A 17,226-nucleotide genomic window follows, 5' to 3' on the forward strand; every position below is an offset into this window, starting at 1 on the left:
GAACTTGAAGACTCCTCCCCTGACGCTGAGATTACGGCAGGAAGGAAACTAGGAATCATTGGCAACGACCACACCCAAGACCGCCTCAACCCTTCCTACAACACCATGGATACCGACGACGACAACTCCGACGATGACATCCCAAACCACTCTGACAACCAAACAACGGACGGCACTCAGACCCCCTCTCCTAACAACCACCATTCAGGTGAAACACCCTCCTCCCCCCATGACCCAGACGACGACTGCTTCACCCTCGTTCAAAGGAAAAGAAACAAAAAACCTGCTCCAAACCCCTCTGACCGCCCCCACACCCAACCCACTAACCAACCTCCAACCACACCCCCCACCACACCCAAACTCCCAGCTTTCCTTATCCCAAAGCACGACAATTTCCCTAACACGTACGACATCATCATCAGCATTGAGAACGCCTACCCACATCTACAGTTCAAAATGGTGGCCACCAAAGCCCTGAATACCATCATTGTTCCCCTTAATAATGAGTCCCTGAATATACCTGAAAATCTCCAAGAACTAGAGGGCAAGAAAGTCTCGCTTCAGAAACTGGACCCAAACCTATCCACCAAAAAAGTCGTAGTCCAGCACTACCCCCTGAACTTCCCCCTTGAAGCCATCCTACGCCACAGCCAGGTGGAAGAAGCTAAACGCTGTGAGGTCAAGGGCGAACCAACCAGGCAGGTACTCATTACTATTCGAGGCCCCATCCCAAACTCGCTTAATCTGAAAAACTGGGGCACTTACGATCTCCGCCCCTTCACCCCTGAGCCCCTAAGATGTTTCACTTGCCAGAAATTCGGGCACCACCAATCCTCCTGCCACCGCCCACCAACATGTGCACTCTGTAGCGGCCGACATCCCACCCAGCAATGCCTTGACAAATTCAAGGCTAAACAACAGGTCACAGCCAAATGCCCCAATTGTCATGGGCAGCATCACGCCTGGAACAAGGCTTGTCCCATAAGAAAGGCAATCATCCAAAAGAACATGACGAAAGACCAACAAGGGACTCAGGGAAAAAAAAACGCCTTCACCCCCGCACCCCCTGGCACTTTCACCTGGGGGCAATCAAACAGTAATTCAAGTCCCCCTTCACTTACGCCCAGCAACTTCCCCCAACTCTCCACTGCTCACAGAAACCCCCCCCACAACCGCAGCAACTCTCAGACCCCCACACCCCCCTCAACCACACACACTACACCTCCCCCCCCACCCACTCCAACACTAAAAAAGCACGCCAGCACACAAACCACCACATCAATTCAAATCCAAACTATTTCACCAGCCCCCGATCAACCCCAACTCCTAAACAACTTCAATAAGGATGACCTACGCCAAATCACACAGTTCATAGCTCAAGGACTAGCAACCTTCGTCAACGACATAGTCGGAGTAACCATACCAACCACGGAGGTTACCAGAGTCGCTCAGGATGCCATACGCAAACACTTCAGCCACGCCACACACACAGACGCCAACATGATAGACCTACAACACACACACCCTCCAACATCTGCAGAGTACTCTTACGCCACCAACACACACCCCCTCCCTCACAACACAGTACACAACATCAGTATTACACAACAACAACCAGACACGTCACTACCCCCACCAAACAACCTCAACAACACAACAGCCACAACACACCTATCACACAACAACAACCAGAAACTCCACTACACCCCAACACACAAAAACAACAACACCACAACTCAAGCAACAGACACTCTCGATCCTCCAAATCACGCAAAAACTCAGCCTCACGCACACAAAGCAGATCACCCTCATCACACTCGTCAACCAGATCACACCACGAGCCCCGCCAAACCGCTCGTGAACACCCCAACACAAATATGAACTCACACTCACGTCCTCCTCTCTCACGTCACACCACCCCGAGACAAACTCCCTCAGACTCTGAGACATTATCACAACCATGGACAGACAACTAAACGCAAACAACCATACGACAACCTCCCCAAACACGCAACCCCCCCCGAACCCCCCCCACATCAATTTCTTGCAGTGGAATATGCAGGGCGCACTGAAAAAACGAGCATTGTTAGAGGAAACAGCCCATAAAAATAATATAGATGTCTTCCTCCTTCAGGAGACTCTTACTCCAGCCCATAAACCCATCAAACTAAGAGGCTTCACCTCCTTTCATCTCCCCCACTCGCAAAGAGGCCCACGAGGCTCTGCCATTTTAGTGAGAAATAACATCCCCTCGAAACTGTTACAACCGCCGCCTGACTGCGGGGAGGGCGTAGAAATTCAGGGCTGCACCATTACGCTTGCCACCACACAACTCGACATCTACAATATATACCGGCCCCCCAATGCAACCCTAAGCCTTGATGAGGTCTTTGCAACAGCAGCAACTAATCATCTACTCATCGGAGGCGACCTAAATGCCCATCACCCCTGTCTGGGGTCGCGAACCACCAACCCAACAGGCCGCCACATAGCCGCTCTAATAGACGACTCACCTGACATAACGCTACTTAACAACACCCAATCCCCAACACACCTAAGAGGGGGCAGACTCGATTTAACGTTTACAAACACAAACATCGCCAACCTTGCAAATTGGGAGATACACCCCACACTTACCTCTGACCACCACGCCATACTTTGCTCCCTCAATTTGGCTAAACTCCCCAAACCCCCCAGTCCCCCACCTAAGTGGAACACTAAGAAAGCTAACTGGCCCCTTTTCACTTCCCTTCTAGAAAAATTCTGCTCCTTTAACCCCCCACTAAACCTAGACGAGCACACCACAGAAATCACAAATGCCTTCCACGCAGCCGCTGAGCAGGCCATCCCCATCACCAGCCCCCCTAAAGGCCATCACAAAGACCATTGGTTTTATAACGAAAGAGTTAAAGAATTAAATAGAAGATTAAACCGTGCAAAAAAAATCCACAGAGAGAACCCTACCCCTGAGAGCCGCAGTTATCTCCAATCAGTTATCAGACACACGATCAACGGAAAAAATGCTATCAAAGAACAGAGTTGGCTAGAGTGGTGTCAGTCACTAGAAGCCCACACGTCATCTAGCGACATTTGGAAAAGATTAAGGGCAGTTTCCAACCCTCGGCCCTCCCGCCCATCAACCCACCCCAACCCTCAAGGCGAAGCGGAAAGACTGGCAGACTCCTTCGCACAAAGAACCTCCCCCACGCAACTCCCTGCCCTGACAAGACAACAACAAGAACAACTGCACCCAGAAAGAGCACAGTTAATCTAAAATTGCATAAACACCCCAGCTTCCTCAGACCATTACTTCATCCTCGACGAACTGACACGGGCCTTCAAAACCATCTCAGATACGACGCCTGGTCAGGATCTTATAACTTACTCTATGATCAGTCATACGGGACCTATTGCAAGACAAGCCCTGCTAGACCTTCTCAACCATTCATGGCGACTAGGTAAATTACCATCGCAATGGAAGGAAGCGATCATTCACCCTATCCCCAAGCCCCTAGACCCCCAGTCCTTCAGACCCATCTCCCTTCTAAGCTGTGTCAATAAAACCGCGGAGAGAATAGTTAAAGGCCGCCTTGACTGGGCAACCCCTCCCCCCCACAGCCATATATTCGCCTTCACTAAGGGGAAAGGCACGGCGGAGTGCCTCAGCTCCTTCCTGTCTGAACTACGGGGAGGTAAAGGCCTAGCTATATTTATAGACCTAGAAAAAGCTTTTGAGCTGGCTTGCCCTGAGGCTATCCTGGCCACCCTTGCAAACAAGGGGGTTAAGGGTCGACTCCTGCGCTGGCTTAAAAACTTTTTCTCTGGTCGAAAAGCCAAGGTCAGATTTCAGGGCCACGTATCAGAATCTCACCAACACGAAAACGAAACTCCGCAGGGCAGCATCATCAGCCCCACTCTTTTCAACACCTTAGTAGAGTGCCTCCTGCAGCTAGACCTAGGTCAAGGAACCCGCCTCCTCTGCTATGCTGACGACATCACTCTGGTAGTATATGGGGGACACTACCGTCAGAGAGCTCAGAGAGCCCTGGACATTTTGCACAAAAAATGTAGAGAACTTGGACTCAAAGTCAACCCCAGTAAAACGAAAGCTCTGCCTGTCAAAATCCCTACCCCGCCCAGCCAGCTTCTCCTAGGAGACGCCCCTATTCAATACGTAAACTCCCATCGTTACCTAGGGGTATATTTTGACAGGAACCTTTCGTTTGATAACGAAGTCCAGTATCTCAGGGACATCTCAAAACTCCGTCTCAACGCTCTCCGGGCCTTAGCAGGGAAGGGAGAGGGAGCCTCCTTCAAAGTCCTCCGCCTTTTTTACACCCAGGCCATACGATCCATTATTGACTACGCAGCCCCAGCACTCCTTACCATCAACCCACAACTAGTCAATAAGCTAGAGGTTATACAAAATAACGCACTCAGAACAATGACGGGTGCCCCTATGTGGACCCGCGTGTGCAACCTCAGACTAGAGTGCAATATGGAATCCCTAAACCTCAGGATAAAAGGAAGAATAGCTAATATCGCGGCTAAACTGGCACACAAAAACTCCCCCCTCCCCCTCAGAGCAAGACTAACGGAGGCGGCTAATTTACATCCAGATATCCTCGGTAACAGCTGGTGTCACAGAGCCGCTAAAGCCCTCCACACATACGACCTCACACCCTTCATAAATCTCCCACCAGATGTCCCTAGCGATGCCTTTCACCCTCCCGCTCCGTGGAGCCCCCCCCCCCCTTTTAAGCTCATTATCTCCAACTCCCCCCCCCCAAAGCCTTTACCGCCACCCAACAATTACGACAGGAAAGCCTAATGAGAATCGACGCCCTCACCACACCTAACTCAGCCACCTACTACACAGACGGCTCCGTCAAGGACAGAACAGCAGGTGCGGCAGTTGTGAGTCAGGAACATTCATATGGCCTCAGAGTCACGGACGGAGCCTCCACACTACAGACCGAATTAGTGGCAATTCTATCAGCCCTAGACGACGCCCTAGAAATCAACCCCACAGCCGACATTATTATTCATACGGACTCATCTAGCGCCATTCACTCACTTAAAAATCAAAAGCCAGCTGACAACATCAAATTGATAACCGACATCACGACTACAGCCCAGGAAATATACAATGCTGGTGGGAAAATTACAATCCACTGGATCCCGAGTCACGTAGGCATTCGTGGCAATGAACTAGCAGACCGCCTAGCCAAAAATGTCACAGAACACCCACACGTGCAAGTAGACATTAAACCCACTCGGGAATCGGAAAGAAAGTATCAGGAAAAAAAGTAACAGTCAAAAAGTAACAACTTTTCCTAGGTTAGGTCAGGTTAGATTAGGTCAGGTTAGGTTAGGTTAGGTTAGATTGTCAGGTTAGGTTAGGTTAGGTTAGATTGGCTCTTTCCCTTACGTTTTTTACTGTTACTTTTTTTCCTGATACTTTCTTTCCGGGAATCAACCCACTCTCAGTCAAATAAAAAAATCCATTAAAAAGCAGGCAGCCAAACTCAACCTGAAAGAACATGAACAACACGTCCTCGAGGGCTCCCCTTCTGCTATATGGTACACTAAAGCTACCGACTACAAGCCCCTAGCTGATATACAAAACATAAGCAGCAAAACGCTCAAAAAAATCAGACGCCTAAGACTGGGTTATAAAAACCTAGCACAGATTCAAACAGACGACCTTCAAACAGTAATTTGTGATCACTGTAACACGGACACCCCCTTCCCGCTGCTTCACTATATTCTTCGTTGCCCAGTCTCAAATAAATTAAAAAGACCAAACAACCCCCCCCAACCCAGACGTACAATGCGTAAATATCACCCCACAGTTAATTACAACTCTGCGACAGGCAGCCGCTACCGTTATTGCCGACACGCCCCCTCCCATCCTGTCAGATACCGTAAAACGCCACTCCCCCCCCTTCTAACGGCAATTTACCGTTAAGCCTCTCACCACTCTACCTACTATAGTCTGACAAATCTAAACATAGGGTTTGGGTGGAGTCACCCCCTCCCTACACTATTGCCATGTTTCCTAACCCTACGATGTACAACGCCTGTGGTTTGTGTAGTAGGAATGATACATAAACATAACTCATACTAATATAACTGTAATGAAAGTGCTGACATGTATCAAGGAAGAATAAAACTATTCTGCATACTATATTATACGATAATAGAGAAACGTGGCATAAAAATTTGGCAGTGTTGCTCTAAAAATATTCTAATTATTATTTACTTCCCCAACACTTCTAACATTGCTAATTAATTTAGCAAGTATAATTGCAAGAAAATTTGAAGGGATAAAAGTGGGAAGAGGCGATCCTTTCATAATTAAAATAAATATATCAAACAGCTCTGGGGTGGCAGCACTCACGCGACACGTGTTTGTGTGTACGCTATGGGAGGTCACCAACCCCCTACAGGATTTAGGCCTATTGGGGAAACCTCTATAAAAAAAAACGCGCCGTGACTTTTACCTCAAGGGTGGTGCGGAAATAAAGTCAAAATTATAATCCATACATAAAAATGGAAGTAAAAAACCATGGATGACACAACAAAATCTAGCGAGAGAGAGAGAGAGAGAGAGAGAGAGAGAGAGAGAGAGAGAGAGAGAGAGAGAGAAAATAATAATAATAATAATAAAACTTTATTTCCACTAAACAGTGGGTATTCTTATACATTATACAGTAGTACAGCATACAGTATGAAAGTTCTATACACAATATAATACAAGTTGATACATATGGTGGAGAATAGTGACAGAGAGGTAAATGGTTTAAAAGGTGTGGGGACACTTAGGTTAAAAATAGATCAATTAAGGGATTTAGGAACGAAGGCAGTGGGAAGGATTAAGACAGATGGGATTGTAAGATTAGGGAGTTTGAGCAATAGGGTAGAATGTATGCTCTCAATAAAAGTATAGCAATTATCAACGGCTAATTATTATACAGGTGTTGATGGTGGGGGTCTATATTTATAGGTGTTGGTGGTGGAGGTATAGCGGGTGTTGGTGATGGGGGTGTTGTTGGGGGTAGGGGTATAGGGGGTGTTGGTGGCAGGGGTATAGGGGTTATTAGAAAAACGGAGATCACAAGAGGGAAACAGTGTCAAGGTCATCGCTGATGGAGAGGTCAGCTCGGAAACGTGGATAATAATAATAATACCATACAGAATATTGGTTACCTACTGACTCTCTCTCTCTCTCTCTCTCTCTCTCTCTCTCTCACTTACTCTCAAACACACATACAAACAAACAAACGGATCACCCTAAGCCTTTTGCCCGTCACTGTTTACTTGTTACGGTATAGCCTGATTCCTGCCTCACCCTACACCTGCCTCACCCTACCTCTGCCTCACCCTACCCCTGCCTCACCCTACCCCTGCCTCACCCTGCCCCTGCCTCACCCTACCCCTGCCTCACCCTACCCCTGCCTCACCCTACCTCTGCCTCACCCTACGTCTGCCTCACCCTACCCCTGCCTCACCCTACCTCTGCCTCACCCTGCCTCTGCCTCACCCTGCCCCTGCTCACCCTGCCCCTGCCTCACCCTACCCCTGCCTCACTCTACCTCTGCCTCACCCTGCCCCTGCCTCACCCTGCCCCTGCCTCACCCTACACCTGCTCACCCTGCCCCTGCCTCACCCTATACCTGCCTCACCCTACCCCTGCCTCACCCTACACCTGCCTCACCCTACACCTGCCTCACCCTACCCCTGCCTCACCCTACCCCTGGCTCACCCTGCCCCTGCCTCATACATAGACCAATAAAGTTACGGAGAAGGAGAATGTGTGTGTGTGTGTGTGTGTGTGTGTGTGTGTGTGTGTGTGTGTGTGTGTGTGTGTGTGCGTGTTTTACTGTTAAGTCAATGCATTTGTGTGGATATTAGTAAGTTATGCTCTGCGTGTGTATATATGTACGTTTCCCTGTGTGTAAGTATACGTACGTTTGCTTCTGTATGTGCGTGTGTGTATTTTTACCTGTGCGTACGTGTGTGTGTAAGTTCACCTGTGTTCGTTTACCTGTGTGTACGTTTACCTGTGTGTACGTGTGTGAGTGTACTTTTACCTGAGTGTACGTGTGTGTGTACGTTAACATATGTGTACTTTTACCTGAGTGTACGTGTGTGTACGTTTACCTGTGTGTACGTGTATGTGTACGTTTACCTGTGTGTACGTGTGTGTGTAAGTTTACCTGAGTGTACGTGTGTGTGTACGTTTACCTGTGTGTACGTGTATATGTACGTTTACCTGTGTGTACGTGTGTGTGTACTTTTACCTGAGTGTACGTGTGTGTGTACGTATACCTGTGTGTACGTGTGTGTGTGTACTTTTACCTGAGTGTACGTGTGTGTGTACGTATACCTGTGTGTACGTGTGTGTGCATTAAGTCATCACTGTTGGTAAATTTTTCGCCAACGGTCTAGCGATCCTGATGGAGGGGGAGGGGGAGGGGGAGGAAAGTAAGTAATGTGGAGGGAAGAGGAGGAAAGGGAGGAAACAGCAGGGGGAGGGAAGAAGGGAGAGGGGGAGGAGGAGGGGGAGGGGAAGGAAAGTAGGTAATGTGGAGGGAAGAGGAGGAAAGGGAGGAAACTGGAGGGGGAGGGGGAGGAAAGTAGGTAATGTGGAGGGAAGAGGAGGAAAGGGAGGAAACTGGAGGGGGAGGGGGAGGAAAGTAGGTAATGTGGAGGGAAGAGGAGGAAAGGGAGGAAACTGGAGGGGGAGGGAAGAAGGGAGAGGGGGAGGAGGAGGGGGAGGGAGAGAAAAGGAGAAGAGGATGGAGGAGTGTAGGTAAGGGAGAGGGAAGAGGAGGAAAGGGAGGAAACAGGAGGGGGAGGGAAGTAGGGAGAGGGAGGAGGACAGAAGGGGAGAGGAGGAAAGTAGGGAGAGTGAGGGAAGAGAGGAAAGGAAGAAGGAGAATGAGGGAGAAGAAAAGGAAGGAAGGGAGGAAGAGGAAGGAAGACAGGAAGGAGATGAGGAGGAGGAGGAGGAAAAGGAGACGAGGAGGAGGAGGAGGAGGAAAGAAAGAAAGGTAGAGGGAGAAAGGGGAAAATGGAGAGAGAGAGAGAGAGAGAGAGAGAGAGAGAGAGAGAGAGAGAGAGAGAGAGTTTATGGGAGGGAAAAATCAAGAAAACCGCAATACCTTCTGCCAGTCTCTCTCTCTCTCTCTCTCTCTCTCTCTCTCTCTAACCTTCCCAATTCTCCTTCCTCCTCTTTTTCTCCTTATTCCTCCTTCCTTCTCCTCCTCTCTCTTTCTCTCCCTCACTCATTTCTCTCCTTCCTCCTCCCTCTCTTCCTTTCCCTCCATTCTTCTCTTTTCCTGCTTTCTCTCTCTCTCTCTCTCTCCCTCCCTCCTTCTCCGTTTTTCTCCTCTCCCTCCTTTCCTCCCTCTCATTTTCTCTCCCTCCCTCCCTCCTTCCTTACCAACCTCCCTCTTTCCCTCCCTCCCCCCCTCTCTCTCTCTACCTGTGTGTGCAAAAATGTGAGCAAAACCGCCAAAAATTCTCTCTCTCTCTCTCTCTCTCTCTCTCGCCATCTATCTGTCTATCTATCTATCTATCCATCCATCTATCCATGTATCTACCTACCTATCTTTCTATCTATCTACCATATTAGTGAGAGTGAGAGAGAGAGAGAGAGAAACTCGCAGCTCTACGCCAGGGGCCAGAAAGCAAGAGGCTCGTGTACCGTGGAATTAGAAGCCTCCCTAACACCTGTACGTTAGTGATTTAGTCTGGCAGTTACACCTTACCTCCCAATTTTACGTGCCTTTCGGGGATTTACATAACACCTTTCCCTTACCGATTTATTCTTTATTTTCTCCTATGTTACTGATATAAACTAGGTCGATACTGAAGAATTTATTTTACAGGAGAATGTGAAAGCAAATTATGATGCTGGTCACGAAGAAGTGCTATGGTATGGATGAGAAATGAGCCCCCAGAAAGGACGGAAATGTAAGGTAGTTTAAGAGAGAGAGAGAGAGAGAGAGAGAGAGAGACGGACAGACAGACAGAAAGACAGACAGAGACAGACGGACAGATAGACAGAAAGACGGACAGACACAGGCAGAAAGAGAGAGAGAGAGAGAGAGAGAGACGGACATACAGGCAGAAAGAGAGAGAGAGAGAGAGAGAGAGAGAGAGAGAGAGAGAGAGAGAGAGAGAGAGAGAGAGAGAGAGAGAGAGAGAGAGAGAGAGAGACAGACTGTAGTGGGGATGAGACAAGGAGAAGCATAAAGGAATTGTGATAGGCAGAATGTGAAGGAGCGTTGTGGTGTGGATGTGACAGGAAGCGTTAGGAGAAACACACTGAAGTGGTTTGGCCACGTGGAGAGGATGGAGAGCGAGAGACTGACGAGGAGAGTGTGTGTGAGTGAGGTGGAAGGGGGGAGAGGGAGGGGGAGGCCAAGGATGAGGCAGAATGTGAAGGAGCGTTGTGGTGTGGATGTGATAGGAAGCGTTAGGAGAAACACACTGAGGTGGTTTGGCCATGTGGAGAGGATGGAGAGCGAGAGACTGACGAGGGGAGTGTATGTAAGTGAGGTGGAGGGGGAGGCCAAGGATGAGATGGAGGGATGGAGTGGAGAGATATATGAGAGAGGGGGTGTGTGAGCTGGGAGCAGGGCAATGAAATGGAGGGGGACAGGGCGACATGGAGGCGATTTGTTTGTGGCCATCCCCTACGGGATTAAGGCGTCTGACAATAGATAGATAGACAGATAGATATAACGTGGGTAGAACAAAAGTGATGTAATGTAGGGCTGGTGGTGGTACTGTCAAAGAAGATGGAACGTTGTCATGTGCAGTTTGTCACAAGGGCGTAGGAAGTAACTCCATCATGTGCTGTGTTTGTGATGTGAGTGCATAAGAGACGGGGTGGTATTAGAGGCAGACTGCAAAATAATGCTGATTTCGCGCGTGCAGTGTGTCGGGGAGAGCAGGTGGAGATTGTCAGGCGCGAAAAGGTTGATCTTTGCTGGTGAGTGTATTGAGTGTGTGGAAGAGCTTTGTTATTTGGGAGACATGTTGTGTGCTGGAGGTGGAGCTGGAGCAGCTCTGTGGCTAGGGTGAGGAGTGGTTGGAAGAAGTTCAGGCAGCTGTTGCCTTTCCTGGCACTGTGTTAGTTCTTCCGTGCTAAGGGATCTTTGTATGCGGCATGTGTAAGGAGTATGATGCTGTATGGTAGTGAGACCTGGGCAGTAAAGGAAGAAGATATTCACAGGCTCAAACGTACAGAAATGGCAATGATTAGGTGGACGTGCAGTGTGTCCCTGAGTGTGAGGCCTGCGGGGGGTAGGTTTATGATGGAAGAATTGAGATGGAGGATGGGACTGGAGTGTATTGGTGTTGTGATGAGGAGGGGCAGATTGAGACTGTTTAGGAGGAAGGATGGGACTGGAGTTATTGGTGTTGTGATGAGGAGGGGTAGACTGAGATGGTTTAGGAGGAGGGATGGGACTGGAGGGTACTGTTGTTGTGATGAGGAGGGGTAGGCTGAGATGTTTGGGTATGTGAAGAGGATGGAGGATGACAATTGGATGCAGAAGGTGAGAAATGTGAAAGTCGGGGGTAGGATTGCAAGAGGCAGGCCGAAGAAGACCCAGGACGAGGTCATAGAGTGTGACCTCAGGGATAGGAGACCGAACAGGGAGGCTGCCAGAGATCGAGCAGCGTAGAGAGCCGCCGTTAGGTGACCAAGACCGACGTATGCAAGGATCATGGAGCCTTTATAATTATATGATACGACAATATGATCTATCTATCTATCTATCTGTCAGTCTATCTATCTATCTATTCACTTGTCATTTTATATTTTTTTCAGCTTCTCTCTCTCTCTCTCTCTCTCTCTCTCTCTCTCTCTCTCTCTCTCTTCATTTTCTTTCATTACCCATTTCTTTTCAACCTCTCTCTCTCTCTCTCTCTCTCTCTCTCTCTCTAAAATAATAGCTGTTTGCCTTCCTTTGTTCCTCCATAAAAGGAATTTGAGGAAGAGTGGATTAGGAGAGAGAAAGGGAGGGATGGAGGGAAGAGGCGGAGGGGTTGGAGGAAAGGAGACAGAGAGAGAGAGAGAGAGAGAGAGAGAGAGAGAGAGAGAGAGAGAGATTAACATGAAGAATAAAAGGAAAAGAGGGAGAAGATAGGAGTATGGGTGCTCTCTCTCTCTCACACACATCAAAAGCCCCCGCCCTCCTCCCCCTATCGAGATGGGGCTAATGGGAAAGTGATGGAAGTAATGGGGAGTGAGAGGCCCATTAGAGAGAGAGAGAGAGAGAGAGAGAGAGAGAGAGGGAGAGAGAGAGAAGAAGGGAAAGAGATAAAGAGCAAGGAATAAGAACAGTGTAAAGGGGGATGAAATAGTGAAGACGAGAGAGAGAGAGTGAGAGAGAGAGTAGATAGCCCCAGCACACCAATTTGATAGATGGATCACTGATAAAATAATAGGCCTATGAAAAACCTTTGATCTATCGACACCATAGGCCTAAAAACGAGAAATATACCTCTCTCTCTCTCTCTTTCTCTCTCTCTCTCTCTCTCTCTCTCTCTCTCTCTCTCTCTCTCTCTCTCTCTCTCTCGCAGGTGATAGGGAAAGGTGATAGTCATAATGAGCTAGAGAGAGAGAGAGAGAGAGAGAGAGAGAGAGAGAGAGAGAGAGAGAGAGAGAAAGGAAAGTATGGAAAGAAGGATGGAAGAAGGAAGAAAGGAAGGAAGATAGGGAGGAAGGACAGGGAGAAAAGAAAGAAGGAAGGAAGGGAGAGACAAGGAAAGGGAGGGAAGAGAGGGAAGGAAGGAAGAAGGAGCAGAGGGAAGGGAGGGAGGGAGGGAGGGAGAGGAAAGAAGGAAGAGAGGGAGGAAGGAAATAAGGAGGGTAAAATAGAAGGAAGGAAGGATGAGAAAATGAAGGGAAGGAAGGAAACGTAAGATGGTGAAGTAAGGAAACAGATTGATGATGATGATGATGATGATGATGATGATGGTGGTGGTGGTGATGGTGATGATGATGATGATGGTGGTGTCGAAGGTAGTGGTGATGGTGGTGGTGGTGGTGGTGGTGGTGGTGGTGGTGGTGGTGGTGATGATGATGATGATGGTGGTGGTGATGATGATGATGATGGTGGTGGTGGTGGTGATGTTGGTGATGATGATAATGATAGTGATGATGACGGTGGTGGTGGTGGTCGTGGTGATGATGATGGTTGATAATAATGGTGGTGGTGGTGGTGGTGGTGATGATGATGATGATGATGATGATGATGGTGGTGGTGGAGTCGAAGGTAGTGGTGGTGGTGGTGGTGGTGATGATGATGATGATGGTGGTGGAGTCGAAGGTAGTGGTGGCGGTGGTGGTGGTGGTGGTGGTGGTGGTGATGATGATGATGGTGGTGGTGATGATGATGATGATGGTGGTGGTGGTGGTGATGTTGGTGATGATGATAATGATGGTGATGATGACGGTGGTGGTGGTGGTCGTGGTGATGATGATGGTTGATAATAATGGTGGTGGTGGTGGTGGTGGTGATGATGATGATGATGATGATGATGGTGGTGGTGGAGTCGAAGGTAGTGGTGGTGGTGGTGGTGGTGGTGATGATGATGATGATGGTGGTGGAGTCGAAGGTAGTGGTGGCGGTGGTGGTGGTGGTGGTGGTGGTGGTGGTGGTGGTGGTGGTGGTGATGATGATGATGATGATGATGATGATGATAATGGTGGTGGTGGTGGTGGTGGTGGGTGGTGGTGATGATGATGATGATGATGGTGGTGTCGCTGGTAGTAGTGGTGGTGGTGATGATGATGATGATGATGGTGATGATGGTGATGATGATGGTGGTGATGATACGAGGGCAGGACACATACCAAAAATACCTTAACACAGGCAGCTCAGGTGTCCATCTTGATAGCGAAGGTGTGGTAAGGCAGGTAGGTAGGTAGGTAGGCAGGCAGGCAGGCAGGCAGGCAGGTAGGTAGGTAGGTAGGAATGTATGTACGTATGTATGTAAGAAGGTAAGTAAGCAGATAGGTAGGTAGGTAGGTAGATAGGCAGGTAGGTAGGTAGGTACGTGGGTAATGAGAGGAGGAGGGAGGGAGGTAGGCAATAGATACGTAGGTAGATAGATAAATGGATGAATAGATAGATAGATGGATAGACAGGTAAATGGATGAATAGAGAGAAAGATAGTTGGATGGATGGACAGAAGGATGGATGAATGTATGAATGAATGGATAGATAGATAGATGGAGAGAGAGACAAATGAACAGATAGACAGAGATAGACAGATAGACACAGATAGACAGATAGATAAAAAAATAGGGAGAGGGGGAAGAAATACGTTTTACGCTTCGCTCTCCTTTACTTACAAATTCGTAATAAAGGTGGATTTATATTAGTAGTCAGGCCAGGTAAAGAGACTGCAAGGTGTGTGTGTTCTGAATGTCTGTGTATCTCTCTCTCTCTCTTCTCTCTCTCAGACTGCAATGTATGTATTATCTATCTATCCATCTATCTACCTATCCATCAACGTTACTCTCTCTCTCTCTCTCTCTCTCTCACACACACACACACACACACACACACACACACACACACACACACACACACACACACACACACACACACACACACGCACACACACACACACAATCCGATAGACGCCCCAGCTTCTTCGCCGCCTATGCTGCACAAACCACCCATCCTCCATCCGACTTTTCGTAAACCCAGCCCACGAACCGACCACAATGACCAACCACTGGATCAACCTCCTGCAGCACCTCACCCCAGTCAACAGGACATCCACCACCATCACCTACCACCTACAGTCACGGGGTTGTGACTTTTTCACGAGCGACGGTGGTAAAATGCCCGCGACCGGACCTTCCGCCCCGCCACCCCCCACACCACCACCGGGCCACCACCACCCCACCACCCGAGGAGGAGATAATGGTCAGGTTAGTGACCCGGGACAAGAGGGTCATCCAACCACCACTGACCTGTGCCCCTTCTTCCCGCAACTGCCCCAACACCAGGTGAGCCTAGATCCGCAACAACTTACACGGCGGGTTGACCGTTGACCATCGACAGCAGTGGGGTGGGACTGATATAACATCAGTCTCTAGTAGTTTTGTGGTGACGACCACAGCTTCACCCCAACAGGGCAGAAGGTGAGCCACGAGGTGTTTACACCTGCTGCCACCGCGAGCCACGAGGAAGTACCATCCTCTGCCGCTACCCTGGTGAGCCACGAGGGGCTAGTACCCTCTGCCACCGTGAGCCACGAGGGAGAAATACCCTCTGCCACGACCAGGACAGGAGGTCCTTTAACGAGGGAGAAGCACCCTCTATCACAAACAGGACAGGAGGCCCAATAGTGGACTATACGGGGCCAACACCCCTAGCCACCCCAAGGGTAAGAGCCCCTTGCATAAAGCCACAAGTGGGTTGCAGGACCGATCGACCTGGTGCCACGGCTGTATTGAAGACAAGAGAGAGAGTCGCCTCTGTGCTACCCTCCCTGAGTAAAAGAGAGATCACGGCCTCCGTGTGTCCTCTAAAGTCAGCCAACTCCTGCAGGAGTAGCTGGACACCACCCGGGAGAGTTGCCCCGAAAGTGTCACCCGAGCAGAGGCCCGGTCCCAGTCGGGACCTACCTCCCACCCCCGGGAAATTCTTGTCTTCCCCAGGTACCAGCAGGAGACGAGGCCGCAGCCCACAACTGACGGCGCGTCCCCTGACAGACCTCCACAGCCCTCGGACCCCCAGGCGAACCCAGCAGCCTACCAACGCTGACCTCCCCCTGCCGCAGACCCTCCGACGCCAGACACGACTGCTTCACCTGTTTGGCCCCAGTCCCTAGGGCCAATATAGACAGGCCTCCCTGCACCGTGACCAGAGTGAGGGCCTACAACAGGTCGAGACCCCAGGCAAGAGGGTCTCCCTGCGCCATGACCAGAGTGAGGGCCTACAACAGGTCGAGACCCCAGGGAAGAGGGTCTCCCTGCATCGCCTCAGTGGATCGGACCCGGGTCGAGTCTCCCCCCAGCGGGTACGGTGATTCCCGCCACGGGTAGAGCTCCCGGAGGTCCCCTTATAGTGACAGAGTGATATCGCCCCAGAAAATCGGGCAAGATTAGTGACTTTCCCCTCCTGCAGTGAGACAGAGATAGTGATACAGTGACAAAGTGAACAAGAGGGATTTCACCTATAAGTGTCCGTGATTACTTTCCCTTGATAAAGACTATAAGTTCTGGGCCCGTGAAACTAGTGTTATTCCCCAGCCCAGACTAGAGGAGTCCCCCCCTGACCAGTGCACGCGCGGGCGAGAGTTGCCGCGCCGAGCCCAGACAGTAAATTATAGTGATCTGCTCCCCTTGTTCTTTTATAGTAGTAATCCTCCCCTGGCTCATCAAGCCCAGACATCTCGATTGCACCAGTACACTAAGACCTTTTGGACTTTAATGAAAGTTAGTCTCATTCACTTATGGACCCTTAACCCATTGTAAAGTATAATTATAGTGTGTGTGAATATCCCGTGTTGTATTAACGTAACTTTGTATATCTGTATCCTCTGTCCAGAATATCATTCTATGTAATATTGTCACGGTGTTAGAATTAAGGTAATAGATGTGTTAAAGGTGGACTGCCTAGTTTTAATGTCCTGTTCCTTTGTTAGTGCTTTACTTCCGGTCCGGTAAGAGGACCCCGCTCAGTAGTTAGTGTTTTTAGTACGAGGAGTCGGCCTAAAAACACTCAGCATAACACTCCCAAAAGTACAATCTCATCATTCATCATTTTACTTGCTACACATACTGTCATCCCGGAATCTACCTTTTTTACATAATCCCAGCCGGCCTGTTGGGCATACACCGATATACCGTAAATGAAACTGTCAACCTACGAAAAAAATTTTCTCTACTACAATCCTTTCGTTCACTCTTATTACATTCATGACATATTCCCCCATTTTCCTTAACCAGCATACCCACGCCACCATATCCATATGCCCTTCCCATCCAAAATACTGGCAATCCCTCCTCGCAATCATTCTGGCTGATCCTTCCCCATACCCAACCTGTACACAGCCAACATCCACTGACCTACTCATTGCCTCGGCCATTTCCCCAGCTCTACCCTTCAAACTACCCACATTCCAAGATGCCACTCTGATCCCCTTGAGTGATTTAGTATCATCAGGCTTCCACATTTT

General features: G+C 49.2%; 1 protein-coding gene across 1 annotated transcript; it reads left to right on the top strand.

Annotated features, from left to right (window-relative positions):
* The first annotated feature begins 2,056 nt into the window (after positions 1 to 2,056).
* On the top strand, positions 2,057 to 3,274 carry LOC145416951 (uncharacterized). Its single transcript, XM_080285802.1, has one exon. It carries the CDS (start codon positions 2,057 to 2,059, stop codon positions 3,272 to 3,274), a length of 1,218 nt encoding a protein of 405 aa, XP_080141928.1.
* Positions 3,275 to 17,226: the final 13,952 nt, after the last annotated feature.

Source organism: Coenobita brevimanus, chromosome 108 (genome assembly GCF_032717465.1).
Source record: "Coenobita brevimanus isolate Jiangsu-jjx chromosome 108, ASM3271746v2, whole genome shotgun sequence".
In the NCBI taxonomy this organism is placed as follows: domain Eukaryota; kingdom Metazoa; phylum Arthropoda; class Malacostraca; order Decapoda; family Coenobitidae; genus Coenobita; species Coenobita brevimanus.

What these genes read in the sequence shown, in the direction of transcription:
- LOC145416951 (XM_080285802.1), top strand. Translation starts at nt 2,057, where the DNA reads ATGCAGGGCGCACTGAAAAAACGAGCATTGTTAGAGGAAACAGCCCAT.